The sequence below is a fragment of the Cyprinodon tularosa genome, unplaced genomic scaffold (genome assembly GCF_016077235.1).
Source record: "Cyprinodon tularosa strain WSP-4 unplaced genomic scaffold, ASM1607723v1 ctg153, whole genome shotgun sequence".
Classification (NCBI taxonomy): Eukaryota; Metazoa; Chordata; class Actinopteri; order Cyprinodontiformes; family Cyprinodontidae; genus Cyprinodon; species Cyprinodon tularosa.
In genome coordinates, this window is record NW_024038364.1 from 947,112 (window position 1) to 963,829 (window position 16,718).

At 36.4% G+C, this 16,718-nt stretch overlaps 1 protein-coding gene across 1 annotated transcript in view; it reads right to left on the reverse strand.

Annotated features, from left to right (window-relative positions):
• The window catches only part of LOC119779922 (collagen alpha-1(XIV) chain), a 281,288-nt gene that overhangs the window by 262,358 nt on the left and 2,212 nt on the right, over nt 1-16,718 (reverse strand). The window contains exons 2-3 of the mRNA XM_038279773.1: nt 16,039-16,153; nt 4,741-4,857 (exon numbers count right to left, since the gene is read on the reverse strand). Coding sequence (XP_038135701.1) covers nt 4,741-4,857; nt 16,039-16,120 — 199 coding nt within the window. The 5' untranslated portion in view covers nt 16,121-16,153. The remainder of the gene's footprint in view (nt 1-4,740; nt 4,858-16,038; nt 16,154-16,718) is intronic.

Here is a 16,718-nt window from a genome sequence, read left to right on the forward strand (position 1 = left end):
AATATGATCTTGAGAAAATAACTAAATGAGCCAAACTGGACTGTAGCTTAATGAATAAAAAGGCCATGAGGTTAAAACAAAGGGGGAATGAGTCACTATCAGGTAGCTGGAGAAGTTGACATGCAGAAAAGTAAAGCCTTTAGATTGAATCAGTATCGTGAAGCAGGAAATGATTTGAAAGATATAAAAAAGGATTTCTACATAGACTTTTGTTACCGAGAATAAAAACTTAAATTGTATGAAAATGTTATTTAAATTAAAAATACAGCAGAACATTTGTATCTTTTTTAGTCTGGCTCAGTCAATTTAACAAATTACTCTTAATAAGTGGGACAGATGCTCTTTTTCGGTCATTTAATCTGCCATCAAGGGTTCAAAAGATTACAAAGAGTGATGAGAATAAAAACGTTGTGTTCTCATAAAAAAAAAAAATCATTTTTTTTTTTTGCCTTGGACAGTTTTAATTAATACGATGATTAACTTTCAAGTCAACTATCCTTTTTTCTGAAATATTGTTGTTTTTATTAAAACACAATTCATGTTAAGTTTGTAGAAAATTATAGGTTAGAACAATGCCTTTAAGATCACAATATATTGGTATGTAAACCCTGTATGCAGTATTAAAAGCATTAAAAAAATACAAATTCTTCTCTACAGCCCGAAATGCTTTATATTTAAAGGTTTGGGTTTTTTTTTGTTTTGTTTTTATAGCCTCATTATGTTATTGTCATTCTGAAACAAAAGCTTAGCTTATTCCCCTTCACAGGTTGATGATTTTGTTGAGGGGGTTGCTAGTTCTCTGCGTATTGCCTTAGACAACGCAGCTCCTTTGAAAATGAAAACCGTTAAAAATAGAAAGCTTGCTCCTTGGTTTAATGCAGAGCTGCGTACTTTGAAGCAAAATGCTAGGAAACTGGAGAGAAAATATCGCTCCACAGGCCTGCGAGAGTCCTTCCTAGTCTGGAAAAATGGTTTACTGCTGTATAAGAGGACCCTTTGTAAAGCAAGAGCAGCATACTTCTCCTCATTAATAGAGGAGAATAAGAATAATCCTAGATTTCTTTTTAATACAGTTGCCAAACTCACCCAGAGCCATAGCTCTGTTGAACCGTCCATTCCACCTGCTCTTAGCAGCAATGATTTTATGGGATTCTTTATAAATAAGATTGATCTTATTAAAAATAAGATCATAAGCACTCCTCTATCCGCGATTGTACCTGAGGTAGTCATGGAATCTGAACCGGGTTTAGACTGCTTTGATCCAGTTGAACTCTCTGAATTAGCAAAATTATTGTCTTCATCTAAGCCTTCAACTTGTATGTTAGATCCAGTTCCAACCAGGTTATTTAAGGAGGTATTCCCTTTGATCTCCTCCTCCATTTTAGATGTGATTAATCTATCTCTGTTACAGGGATATGTACCTAAAGCTTTTAAGATTGCTGTAATTAAACCTCTGCTTAAGAAACCGTCTCTTGACCCAGATGACTTGGTCAATTATAGACCTATATCCAATCTTCCTTTCTTATCCAAAATTCTTGAGAAAGTAGTTGCCAAACAAGTTTGCGATCACTTCCACCATAATGAACTTTTTGAAGAGTTTCAGTCTGGCTTTAGAGCTCATCATAGCACTGAAACAGCTCTGGTGAAAGTCACTAATGATATTCTCATGGCCTCAGATAATGGACTTGTATCTGTGCTCGTCCTGTTGGATCTTAGTGCTGCATTTGATACAGTTGACCATAATATTCTTTTAGAAAGACTTGAATATTTTGTTGGAATTAAAGGAACAGCACTAGACTGGTTTAAATCTTATCTATCTGATCGAATTCAGTTTTTTCATGTTAATGATAGATCTTCAACACGCTCAAAGGTTACCTGTGGAGTACCACAGGGATCAGTGCTAGGACCAATTCTCTTTACTTTATACATGCTCCCAATTGGTAGAATTATTAGACAGCATGGGATTAATTTCCACTGTTATGCTGATGATACCCAGCTATATCTGTCTATAAATCCAGATGAAGCTAACCCATTACATAGATTACAGGCATGTCTTGAAGACATAAAAACCTGGATGACTCTTAATTTTCTGCTTCTGAATGCAGACAAAACAGAAGTTATAGTCTTTGGACCAGAGTCTCTGAAAAAGAAACTGATTAGCCAGTCACTTCATTTGGATGGGATTAAACTGATTTCAGATAATAAAGTAAAAAATCTTGGTGTTATTTTTGATCAGGACCTGTCATTTAAATCCCATATCAAAGAGGTTTCTAGAATTTCCTTCTTTCATCTGAGGAACATTGCAAAAATTAGAAATATCCTGTCCAGGGGTGATGCTGAGAAACTAGTCCATGCATTTGTTACTTCAAGGCTGGACTATTGTAATTCTTTACTATCAGGAAGTCCACAAACTGTAGTTAAAAGCCTTCAGCTGATCCAAAATGCTGCAGCCAGAGTTCTAATGAAAATGAAAAAGAGAGATCATATCTCTCCTATCCTGGCTTCTCTTCATTGGCTTCCTGTTAAATCAAGAATAGAATTTAAAATCCTCTTTCTCACATATAAAGCCTTAAATGGCCAAGCTCCATCTTATATCAGAGATCTGATTGTTCCTTATGTTCCTAACAGAGCACTTCGCTCTCAATCTGCAGGTTTACTAGTGGTTCCTAGAATTTCTAAAAGTAGAATGGGAGGCAGATCTTTTAGTTATCAGGCTCCTCTCCTGTGGAACCAACTACCAGTTTTAGTCCGTGAGGCAGACACCCTGTCTACTTTTAAGGCTAGGCTTAAAACTTTCATTTTTGATAAAGCTTATAGTTAGGGTGGCTCAGGTTATCCTGAGCTATCTCTATAGTTATGCTACTATAGGCTTAGACTTTTGGAGGACATAGGGACCCCCATTTCATCATTCTGCTTCATTCTCTCTCTGTTCTCCTATTCTGCAGAATCTGTTAGTTCAATCTCTAACCTTCTGCTCTCTCTGCTTTTCCTCAGAGTAGCTTTGCCTCGTCTGTTCCTGTTTGGCTGTGACGTCATCCTGGAAAAAAACATCAGCTGTGCTGCTTCTATCAACACCCTTGTTAATAGATGTTGGAGATCGGCCTGTTTTCCAGTGTGGTCCTGTTTCTCTGACCGTGACTGAGTGGATGTGCTCTCTTCGTCCTCTGGCATGGGAGCTGCCTTGGAGCTCGTCTGCCTGGCTGTGTGTTTCCTGGACGGGGCCGCCTTTTACAGCTGCTTTTTGTATCTCTGCTTCTGTCTCCTTGAACCCCAGTCGGCCTCGGCAGATGGCCGCCCACACTGAGCCTGGTTCTGCTGGAGGTTTCTTCCTGTTAAAAGGGAGTTTTTCCTCTCCACTGTCGCTACAAGCATGCTTAGTGTGGGGGATTGTATTTGAGTCAATGAGTCAATGCAATCAACTGGTTTTCCTTAGATAGAAAACTTTGTATCAATTTGACTGTATGATCTGGTTGAACTGTAAAGTGCCTTGAGATGACATGTGTTGTGAATTTGGCGCTATATAAATAAACTGAATTGAATTGAATTGAATTGAAATATAGGTTTGTTTTTAATCACTATGCATTATTGCAATTGATCACAAATTAATAAAATGGTTCTAATATTTGGAACTAAAATATATAATGATTTAATACATTTTACTGTATTGGCATTATCTGTAATTTTGCTCCAAAAAGCCTTTCTTGGATGATTAACCAATAAGTATTTCACCAATTTGCAAACGAGTCACTTGGAAGCTACATTGTTTTGTTTTAACTGAAGTCGGTCGCTCAATTTTACCATGGAAGCCAAATTATCCAAAGTATCAATTATAACCTGTACAGGTTGTGGTAATGTGTCACTTTTTCGTTAAGAGTTATGTGGGAGTTATGAACTCCCACATACGTGAAAAACCACGTGAAAATAATGATTAGTTCGCCCTCAGGGAATAGAGTTTCAGCATTGCTCTCCCCGGTGCTTACCAACATTTTAGAGAACCACGAAAAGACAAAAAAATAACTCATCTACTAATAAACTGTATTAATGTTAAGATTTCTATAAAAGATACAATCTCTTTACAATCTGCATACAATAGAGTTTTTTTTTTTAAAGAGTGAGATTTTTTTTTATGCACTTACAACTGTGGAGCCCTTCAGCAAGGCTTTAGCCAATCAAGCTGTCACAGAGAAATCATTACTGAGCTACTGGGTATGAAGCAGGGTTCACAGTGCAGGCAACAGGCAGGACTGGACAAGAGAAGAATATCTTTTAAGATTTTCTCTCATATTTCTTTGAACTGATCAAGTTGAAACCAGAAAGTTTTTTGAATGAAGGAAAAATGTGACACTCAGTTTACTGAGTTTTTCTTTATCAGGCAGCTGCAAGTGAAACATTGAAGCAGGATGATTCTGTTGTCTGTCTAGTTTTAATTTCACATTTGTTAATAATAAACCAATCCCTTTTATTTGTCAGTGCCAAACAGAATTTGCTCACTGCATTTAACCCTTTATCCCTTAGGAAACAGTGAGCAACTTCTGCTTTCTAAAGGAGCCAAACCTCACATTAAACAATAACATTATAACCAAAATGCAAATGTCATCTTCTCACACCACTAGATCACTACTCTTCATTATAAACACATGCTTTTGAAAATACTTAACCCAGGACACAAGAACAAGATCATAATACCAATACACGTCTATTAAGATTAAAATGATATTAAGTCTCAGTCCTCGTTCTTACCTGGACGTGTGGTGTAAAGGAGCTTGTAGCCTTCAAAATTTCCTTTTGGTTCTTTCCATGATACCTCGAGCTTGTTCTGTCCCAAAACTTTGAAACGAAATCTCCGTGGTGGTGAGACTGGCCACAGAAAAAAGAAAACACACTGTATTAAATTACTGTTCTGTCAGATATGTGATGCAAGTATCTGCATCCAAGGAGAATTCATGTTAAACAGTTTAATGCATCAGATATTTTAAAATATTTGGTCAATATACTCGATAACCTCATTTGTCAATAATGTCTGTACTAGAACATTGGAGGGAGTTCAATTTTCAGCACGCAAATTCTTAGAGATCTAGTTGATCCTTTCTGTCTTTCATTCAGTATCATGCAAAAGTTTTCCCACGAATCAGAATTGATTTTTTATGTCATATAACAGAGAGCAGCACACTATTTTAAAGTGTGGTTCTCTGCAGGGTAGCAGAATATTCCAATTATATGTATATTATACATACCACATATCCTCGATATGTGGTATATATTTCTGAAGCATTCTCAATCAGCTCGTATTTTTAGAATTTAGTTTAGATTTTTGCTTTTTTTTGCATTAGTAGCTCTAATGATAATTGTAAACATGGATATTCTTTGATATATGCAATGGTGCCTCCAGAAATATTTCATAGGGGAGGCCAGACTGGGCAATTAAAAATCTTTGGCTGGCACACTGAAAGTAAAAGCCATAATTTTGGGGTTTGAATCTACTATTGAGGTAAACGTGTCTGCAGAAATCATAAAGACTTAAATAAACATCTAGTCGTGTCTTGGTTTATGATGTCATTTTTTAATCTTATGTCACATTTGTGGCCAGGGTGTTGCTTATTGGTGGCCGTGGCCACTCCCTGGTGGCACCACTGTATATGTGGAGTCGCTGTCCGACTGAAAGGTTAACCGCTACCCCAGGATCAAGACTATTTCCCTGTAATAGGTTTTCTTCCAGTTCTGCCCTCTATCTGGCAAACAGCAAGCCATGTGAATGCCTCTGTTAACCATCATCACTGGATTTCTTACAGACTGTGCTCTCCGTCAAATTTCACTCAAGCACAGTCACACTGAGCCCAAGACACAACTTTAAAAACCATTACAATAGATTGAACTCCCTCCAAAATTCTGGTGCCATTAAGACAATCACTCAGTTTTTAAAAGTCGGTAAACAGGAAAAAAAAAAAAAAAGGACATACTGTATCTCTTCCATGAGGAGGATACACATCAGAGAGATTAGATAGAACAGATGTCAAATTAAAAAACCCCAAAGTCGCATTCTCCTCCTCTTTCATGTCTTCCTGAATTGTGCTCGTCTCTTTGGGGTATGACAGCTCTTGCTTGTGTTCTTTTTGCCATCTATATCAAAGCGACATTCCTGCCTCTCATCTTGATTATTTGTTGGCCCTTTTAGCTGTCTAGCGACCTATACCATACCCTCCCCCCACCGCCTCTTCACCAAACTCTTTTATATTCATTCATTTTCACGAGTATTCGCTCTCTTAACGTCTCCTCAACTGTCCCCCTGCCATTCTTCATCTATGACTGATCCCTTGCTTTACTGATCTCTGGATGTCTGTTCACTTTGAAATCCATGAGAGATGAGAGGAGGACAATGAAAGGGAGAGAATGTGACTTTCTTTTAAGCAATCGAAGAAAAAGAACAAAAGGAACCAAAGGGAAAGGCACTGGAATAGCATACCGGTGCTATTCCTCTCCTGTCCTAGCCAGGATCATTGAGACATAAATCACAGAATAATATGATCAAAGAACTCCACAAAACCCGGAACACTTTACAATTGCCTTCATTTGTGTAGAGACCTATAGAAAAGTCAACAGCACTGTGAGTGGAATTTTAAAGTGTATTTAAAAGGTTATAATCACTTTCCACCGGTTTTCTCCACAGTGCTGTTAAGTTTTCATAAAGGTTAAAGCTCTGGGATATGGCTATTGTAAAGAAAAACAATGGAAGGAACCACATAACCAGGTCAACAACCATCCTGTCATTTCTACACCACCAAAGCCAAATCCCACATGCTAAAAACGTATCTCAAGGGAGTGAGCTCTCCAGTTAACTTTAATTGACTGCAAAGAAGAAAAAAAAATAAAAAGAAACCCAGGGGGAGGAAAATAAGATATGAAACCCACAAACTAGTTTTTGTGGCTGTGCCTTCATTATGAGGTGAACAGTCTGCTGCTGCCAAGTTCTTTAAATACCTACACAATGACTGACGCCTTATAAAGCTTTGATGTTCTGAATAGAAATGCACAAGAGGCTTTTAAGAATGGTTCACTCATAACAACCAAATGGGAATTGAATAATGATTCATGGAAAATATTGTTTTGTCTTTCATATCTGTTTGGAAAAACATGTTACCATCAAATATACCATAAAAACAGGCATTGGCCAGTTGTCGGTCGGGTATGCTGTTCGACAAAATTTTAACCACGACCTCCTCAAAAGAAACATTTTCCAGTCTATTAAAGGGGTTTATTCTTTATTATTATGGCGCCATTGACCCTCTCTATTCATTTGAAGTACAGAACCTAACTTAAATAAGAAGATTTGCTGTCATTATAAAAGGTTGGTTAGAAATATTTCCAATGGAGAGAATTAAAAATATATATATATAGTTGATACCTTTGGTATCTGCGTCACCATTTTTAAGGCAACACTGTTTTGAAACAAACATTTTGTTACAATCTATGGAAGACAGCAGGATACTACAGGCTCAAAAAAAGTATTAAAAGTAGTAAGAAATATTTAATTGTCTAATTTTTTAGACTTTAGAAGTAACCTGTGTTCAAAAGACCTTCGACCTTTTTGTATTTTTTCTGTATTAAAAGATTTTTTTCTTATTCAATATTGCAAGATTTTATGTTTTCAAATAAAAAGCAGTTACATGTGAAACAAATATTTTTAATTTAAATTCTTGTTTTTTGTATTACAGTTATGTTAAGCTGTGTTCTGTTAAGTTCACGTCTTCCTCAAACGTTTTTTCTTTATAATTATATTATGTCTAAACTTCTCTCTAAGTGCTTTAGCATTTGAGCCAACACAGATCAACTTCATTGTTGATAGAAATTAAGGGTGGGTAAAGCATATCCAACTGGAAAAATATAATACGGAAATGCAGAGCATTTATCCACTGAACTTGAAATATTCTACACTCATTATTACATCAGAAAAAATATTTTGCGAGTGTGAAATGGTGCACACCAATTCTGCAATTGAATTCAATGTATTTTGAAGCTAGTTTTCAGTTTACACCAACTCAACAGTTAAATATATTTTATGGAAGTCATTAAAGACAAACCTTTTACCTGATATAAATAAAATCTTTAATGTATTCAGTGGGTATTTTGTGTATATAATCCAGCCAGCAGAATAAATTGAAAGAAACTAACACATAATATTGAGGGTTTTTTTTTTTTTACAATAAATGTAAAAGGTCAGAATTACATTTGTATAAAATAAATTAAATATATACTTGCATTTTTTTAATACAGTTTAATGAGTTTTATAATTGATTTAATCACTTTTTATGGAACTAAAACTTTTTGCAAGTCACTGTAAGTTCTGATCAGTTCTTTAAGGGAAAAGGCTCAGAGAGAATTTAAGAAAACCTTTTACCTTCAAATAATGGTAATACAAAAAGATAAAATATATATTTTTCAAATCCCTTTGTATACAAAGGAAAATAATGACTAAAATAATGACTAAAATTATTGGCAATAGGCCGATTAAATAAAAAATACTTGTGACCTTTTTTTGCAAAAATTTAAAGACATTCATTTTATTTTTTTTCTGCATCTCTCTACATTTTTCATTGCAATGCTGGGTTGAAAAACACTTATAAAACCCCCAAACCCCTTCAAGGTTGCAAGTGAACCACCTTTTATGTGTCAGACATCAGTAACAGAAAACCACTTATGTAGGTATTCAAAAACCTTGGGTTCAGCACAGAGAGGGTGATTCTGTCTCCCATGGAGAAAATGAAACCCCACTGCATCCAGGCAAATATATATTTATATGCAGAGATACCAAAAAATAGAAAAAAATTACAGTACCAATTATCTCACCAACCTGGGGATGAGAATGAGGGCTGCATGAGATTTCAGCTCAGGGCTTAGCTCTCTCGTCTGAAGAGAGCTGCTCAAATCCCAAATGATTCGAGATGCAGATTTCGCACCTTGATGCTTGCAGTGTCGCTCAACTGTGTACTGCGCCTTTGTATCTGCATGTATGTTCATAAATTATGCATGTTTGTCCACAGCTGGAAGCAGGTGTATTCGGATGTTCGCAAACATACAAAAAAAATGCAAAATTTGGTTCCTCTTTTTAAAACCTTCCTCCCTCTTAAAAGAAAAATGTGCTGTTTCCTTTGCAGCATATAACACACATACAGATATAAATATATAGACATATATAGTCACACTCACACACACACTGAGTAAGCTTTGGATCTTCTCTATGAGATTGGATTCTCACAGAGAGAAATATTGAACGGTGTGCAAATAGCCCGGTAAGGACAGACAAAAAGCCTTGCCAGCAGAGATAGGAACTTAATTCTCATCTATTTTTCATCGAGGATTTTGTGCAAACAGCAGAGGCCGAGTGTCCGTCACACCCGACGTGAGTTGTGCAGCAAGTCAAAAGTGCTGGGATTTGACTGCATTTTAAATGAAGTCTTAAAGAGTAGAAAGAGGTGGGCTTTGGTGTCAGGGGATAGACCAGCAGTGAGCTGAGAACAGAAAACAAGAAAACTCATCTGTAAGCGAGGGACCTCTGACGTGAGTGTGTTTTAGAAAAGACCCTGTGATCTATATCACTATTGCAAAGACGGAGCTACTTAAGTGCTGTTTGAGAGTGGCTTTCAGTATCGATAAATCAACAGAGAAAGGAGATTAATTACAAATGTGAAATCTGCATTTTTCAATCCACCCAAAACAACATGGATTTAGAATGAAAAAAACTGCTTTAAAGCCTTTAGAAACGCTTTTTGAATGATTTGCACTACTTTTCACCATTATCCTGCCTGTCATGTCCTTATTACCTTTAAGCATACTTTTTACATAGTATGGTTGATGTCTATACTGTTGGCCATGTGAGAAAAAGTAACTTGAAGTTAAATTTCTTATTTGTGCATGCAAACTTGGCAATAAAATTTGATTCTTATTCTAAAACAAACATAAAAATTAAGACGTCACTTAAAAAAGAAAGAGAGCAAAGCATTGACATTTGCAAAATCCCCTTGGCTGTTTTCTCTAGGCTCTTACACCTGAAGATATTTCCTCTAGTCTTTCTATAAGGGGTGTGGCAAACATGAGGAGTCCCTGTAAATCCTTCAATAAGCCACTGAAATTCCACCTTTAACCTCTGAAATTGGGATTTTCTGTCAGGTGTTAGACAGTGATTTAAGACAGACTAAGTAATTACTTGATGATAGTCTTAGCTTCTTGAGTCAAGGAAACTAAGTAAACAGGGTGACCTTATAAAAGATATCTGGCTTTTAATTTTCTGCAACAATTTAAGCCAAATGCTTTCTGTTAAATTTCTATTAATCATTAACTTTTTCACAATACAAGTCAATTATACTGCAAAGGGCTTCTAACCCAAATGAAAACAAAGGTTCCTCAGGAAAGGAGGGTTTTTTCAGTTCCTCGTAACTCTTCTGCTCCTCCCGGGTCGCCACTGTAGCCGAGGCTAAGACACAATGCCTTTAACTGAGGAATGCTGTGCTTGCTTTCATTTCTCTCATATTCGACCCAAAACCTAGCAACTGCCCAGGCTGTGCAGGACTTTCTCTACTTCAAGGTTTTACTGAGTCTAATATGTGTCCAGACTGACAGTCGTACAATTATTAGGAGGTAAACATACCGACTTACAGAGCTGAAACAATTAGCTGTTTATTCTGCTGACTCAATAAACTCACCTTAACTTTCTTAAACTGCCAAATCTTCACCTTTTATATTAGGCAAATACAAAGTTAACATGAGGATTTTTGTCTTAGCATTACATCAAGGTGTAGAAATGGTGACCTTGGAAAAAATGTATTTATCCTTAATGTTTCTCTGAACAATGGTAAGTAACTCTGAATCACTGACAGTGTGTACATAGCATGTGAAGACAGACCAAAGTCCTTGCCAGCAGAGAGGGACCCAATTCTCACCCCTCCCTTTACTGGGACCTGTGTTTGAAATAAGAGGTCTTAAAATTGTTCTATTGGCAAAAACCTACTGTACACTAAACATTTCAGTTAATTACTATCTTTGAAATCAAAGCACTTTATTTCTGCATAACAGGATCCATCCTCAATAATGGAAGATGGGAAAAGTGAAACTGAAAGAAGTTAGATGTGTATGAGCCATGCTTAGGGAATTAAGATAATTGAATTGCTTTATCTGCATTTGTGCATTTTCTTAACTATAGCTGTATATAATCTCTAATCATTTATCTGCTATTATCTGTCGTCATTTATTCTGTATTATAACCCATTAATATATATATAAACCATATCCAAACTTTCCTGCATAATTTGTATAAAGTTTTCATATTAATTTTTTTTATAGCCTCTAACAATTACACTCTGTTTATATATACCATTTATAGGACATACGTACATAGTTTCTGTACACATGTAAATAAATATTTATATCTGCTATAGCACTTCTGCAAAGATGCAAACTCTTTGCTTTGTACTTGTGACAGTGTAATGACAATAAAGTTAAATTATTTTCTATTCTTCTCTGTTTTTGCACTCATTTCATAATGATTTCTACAATTTCACCATTGTGGGACAATAAAGGGATTTTCTATTCTATTTTGACTTTATATCCACTTTCTTAACTAAAAATTTGCCCACCACCAGATTGTGTGAATTTAGGTGTTTAGATCAGTCCTTGGCGAGTAGCTATCTCAGAACCTCACACAATTTATGAGTTAGCTGATGCATGTCAATATTAAACACTGATTATTATAACAAGAAATAAATGTTGAATTTATGGCTTTAGAGGGAAGCTTTGGAACAGCCTGAATGTGAAGCTTAAGTAAAGTGCAAACATGAAACCATCTTAAACACAGTATAACAAGATGTTTACAGATAATTATCCCACTTAAAATAATTATTACCATCATTTCTATCCTTATCATTGTCCATCATTTCTATCCTTATCACTGTTTATTACCTTTTATATAACTGCAAATTATACTGGTGCATTAAGACGATAGTCACAGGGGTCCTACTTTATGCAATTCCCCTTACCTCTACATTTCTTTTTGAGATTAGGTATATTTTTATTAATGCATTACAAGTTATAGGAAGAGAAGAAAAAGGAGAGGAGAAAAAATGTGGTTTAATCTAAATCTATTGCCTCATTTGAGTGTGTCAAGATTGTATACCTGTAAATAATGGTGTATCTACTATAACATGCTAGACATTTTTAAAATAATAATAAAAAAAAAAACATGACTAAGTGCAGTGCACCATGTCAGGTGCAATGGTATAAAGCCCATTAGCTTAGACTCAAGGTCAGTATGCATTTTCTCTAGTGACAAATGATGCCTATCAGTCAGTTAATCTATTGGACAACCCAGCGTTTAGGAGTTGCCCTTAGAATGGCACTTTAAGAACTGACTGTCAAATGCAAAGTTTGATGCAGAGGATACTATGGTGACTTATAATACCTCAGAATATCAGGTAATATTTAAAGGTATAGAGGAGGATTTTACAGAATTTTGGAAAAGAACCGCCCTCTCCAATGTAAAAAAAAAAATGCACATGCACAACCCTGTACCTGCTCCCGAGAGAGAATGCCTATTAAATATGTGCGAGAGCATAAACAAACCAATTTCTCCTTGTTTTACTAGCATGCCAAACTTTACCTGTCGAATAGAAGCTTCGCAACCGAGGCATCATTAGGAAGCCTGACTTGTACTTTCAGTGTAAGGCATCGAATAAGAGTCTCCCAAAAACACTCGTTTTGTTTCTCTCTTCTAAGGCCTTTATTTTCTTCTCATACACTTCATAGACACTTTTTCTCTTACAACCCTCGGCCATTTTCAAAGAACTGTGGTGAGAAGGGTGAGCTTCAATGACTGTCAGAAACTGTAGCTCACCAAATGTATATGCCTGAAACTGCGGATGCGCAGAAACATATCACCAGAACGATTGACAATTAGGAGAACCACTTATTTTGATGATCCACATGGGAAGAGAAGATCCTCCACCAAAATGACTAAGAGGGATAGTCTCTTCCTGTTTCAGCATGACTGAAAACATGCAAAGTAAGGTGCATAAAACCCAATTCTGTGGAAGACCTGATCCTGACCTCAATCTAACAGAACACCTATGTGTAGACCTAGACAAGATACTATAAGCCCATGTGTTCTCATTAAACATTAGATTCTGACCTTACAGTTTTCCATAAACAATATCTTAAAGTATGTAAAAAGTCTGTGCATAAGACCTGTGCCCTTAACAGCTGGAAGGAGTTGCAGGGCATCATATTAAACAATATAGATTAAGATGTCAGTCAAATTCATCTTTTGTTTGAAGACAAACAAACAAATGCTTTCTTTCGGGTACACATCCTTAAAGTCATTTTGGGCTTAACTATCTAAATATTTAAAATCCTTCTATAAACTCTAAGAAATGTGTTGTTTGGCAGTGTATAAAAAATAAAGTTAACTTAAAATGTATTGACTTGAGTTTTAAACAGTAAAAGGAAAGTCACTATCCACACAATATTGCACATTACAGCAATCCATGGCTGGGTGCATTGATTTAAAAAAAAAAAAAAAAAAAAAAGATATAACTACCCAGATCTGATCAGTTATCTTTTCCTCTCTTTTGTTTCATGAACAAATGCAAAATGATGGAAATCTTATAAATGTCAAATTAATCAATGCAATAAATTCATCAACTAGCCCAGCAGCAGGCCGGTTTTTTTTTTAAGACCAACGTTTCGTCGAAGCACGGGGAGGAAATGAAAAGGGACGCACAAACTAAGAACACAGGAGCTTACTTTATAATACTGAAGCAGAGTCTGGCCTTTTAGAGTCTGAAATTTTTATATAATTTATTCCATGGCTTTTGTATACATCCTTTAAAGGGCAGCCAATATTTGGGGAGACTGCTGTACATCTATGTGTCCAAGTAAAAGTAGTTTGGCAATGATAGTACACATTCAATGAAAAAAAAAAAATACTTCTTTACAACCAATCAATCCACATCACAAGGTATCAGCAGAAAGGCACTAAGGCTACGTTCACACTGCAGGCCTTAATGATCAATTCCGATTTTTTTGTGAAATCGGATTTTTTTGCGTGTCCGTTCACACTTCCAAGTATATGCGACTTGTATGTGATCTACCGTGTGAACTGAAAGCGTTCAACCGAAGTGTCCCGCATGCGCACTCGAGGACGCGATGACATCACATGTAGCAAGCGTCCTCAGTGTTTGCGGAAGTAAACATGACTCGTAATACCGCAGCGTATATTGCGTTCTTTAAGTTCTTCTCCAACAGGAGCAGGCTCATTACGAACAAAATCTTTTTAAGAAGATCAAAAAGAAAGAGAGCCAGATTTCTTGCAATGACGTTTTGTGGGGCAGTAATAGCAACGTCCGTACAGAGAAGCGTGTGGGTGCGGAGTCGAAGCCAGGAATGGTGGGATAGCGATGTGAGCGGCTTTAGTGATACGGAGTTCCTTCATAACTTTTAAAATTTGTCAAGTATCAATGACGTGTAGGTCGGATGAATGCGACCTGGCCGTACAGACACAGGTCGCATTTGAAAAGATCAGATACGTATCGGATTCAGGACCACATATCCAAGTGGCCTGGGTCGCATTTGAAAAAATCCGATCTGTGTCGTTCAGACTGTCATAAAAAGATCAGATACAGGTCACATATGGGCAAAAAAATCGGAATTGGGTCACTTCAGGCTGCAGTGTGAACGTAGCCTAAGATTGCAGACCTGAGATGCAGCCTTGCTATCAAAGTTGGCCTTTATTTTGCAAGGAAAACCTTAAGAAATTGTTATAACAGACTAATTATATCTCACATTGACCTATGTCCCTCTGGTGACGTTTCACAACCTGGCAAAGAATCAGCATATGTAATTAGATTGTGGTTCAGGAGTCAACGTTAATTTAAATCTCTTTCAGTTCAGTCCTCTTTAAGGTTCATCGATTCCAAAAAAACTTTGGGAGAGCTGCAGCTCGGAGGTGTCAGAGAGCAATCAACCCACTGCACTGCTTCAAGGCAAAAATATTTTTTGTGCCTTACTTCACACCAGACACCCAACATGTTGAAGCCAAAACTTCAGTAGAGTTCTAAAGTTCAGTTATTTTTATAATGATAGTGAAAAAACAGATCTTATTCAACCCAAACAAGAAGAAAATGAGTGACGTTATTCAATTACCAATGACAATATAAGAATGTCAATTTAAAATAAAACATGTGCAGCTAAGACCCACTAGAGCAGTCAAGATGTTTCATTTTTGAAATCTGAGTCCAACATCTGTAACCAGATATCCCCGCACCCTCCACTTAAATCCTCAGACTCAAAAGGTAGAGTTAAAAGGTTATGGAATTTAAAAAAATACATTGAAAACATTTTGAAGCAACCTGTTCCTATGATATGACCATCATGGCTTTTCATTTAGATAAACATGGGGATAAGAGAAAATGAACATTAAATGGAAAAACTTCAAAAGTTAAAAAAAAAGAAAAGGAAAGGATGATGTCTGGATTCCTCCCTTCCAATTAGGACCACACTTAAGAGTTTTAAAGAAAAATGTTGGTTACAGCATGAGTCTTTATTGCTTTGCTAAGTTTAACTTTGCCTTCTCTTCTTTGAAATTGTTGCAGCTGCTATTGTCTATAGCAGATCTTGCAAGATCTTCCTTGCTGCCATCAACAGCAGTAGTCCTAAGAAGCAGGGCTTGTAACAGTTATAACCAATTAAGGTGTTAGACGACTACTTGAACCTGCATTTAGATTAATCAACGACACGGAAAGCCATGTAAAAGTTTATCTTAAAATATAAAACATAACCTTGAGCAAATGTTTGTCCTTTTCCAGCTTTGATAGCAATTTTTCAAAGCCCTAAATGTGTTCACTCTCTTGGTAAGTTCAAGCCTTGCATTTTGCTTTACCCTCTTTGTCCTTTACCCTCTTTGTATTATTAAAAGCTCACCTCAGCCATGTTTGGTCCATTGCTGAAAGTCATTTTGGCCTTGTTGACACTGATGAGTACAGAGGCAGAGACACTTACCCTGGCCTTTTGCTGTGTCAGGTAACACGGCGATGAGAACAAAGCCCAGCAGGAAGAAACTCAGTCTGACTGAGAACTGCATCCTGATTCCAGCTGACCAGAGGACACACAACACCTGAGTTGAAGCACAGAGTAGGAGGTAGAAGGGAAGGAACAAAAGAAGACAGGAAGGATGGATGGATGGAACAGAGAAAGTGATCAGAAACGGGTGGGTGGGAGGCTTCAGTTATTCCCCTGCCATCCATTAAGCTTCCCATCACAGATATGTTAATGTCCTTTAATCTGTTTAGTGATGAATCAAGTCAGTGACTATTATTCTAAATGCAATGCAAATTATTGAAACGTTTATTCCTTGACTAGAGCTAAAACAACAGAGGAAAATTACAATTAATTTACATACAATACATAACATTTAAGCACCAAAAGGCTACAACAACACTTTTATTCAAATGCAAAACTTGATTTTATCAAAAATTAATTTGATGGACCAAGCAACATTGAACAAAATTCTGAATCTATAGGAGAATTTAGTTCCTTGAATTAGTTTTTACTAAACAAAAATATAAAAAATGTGCCAAAAACCAAAAGACAAGGCAAGCTTATTTATACAGCACATTTCTTAAAAAGAGAACATTAGTTCATCAGTCTGAATCACCTTAACACACCAGACAGGCCACAAA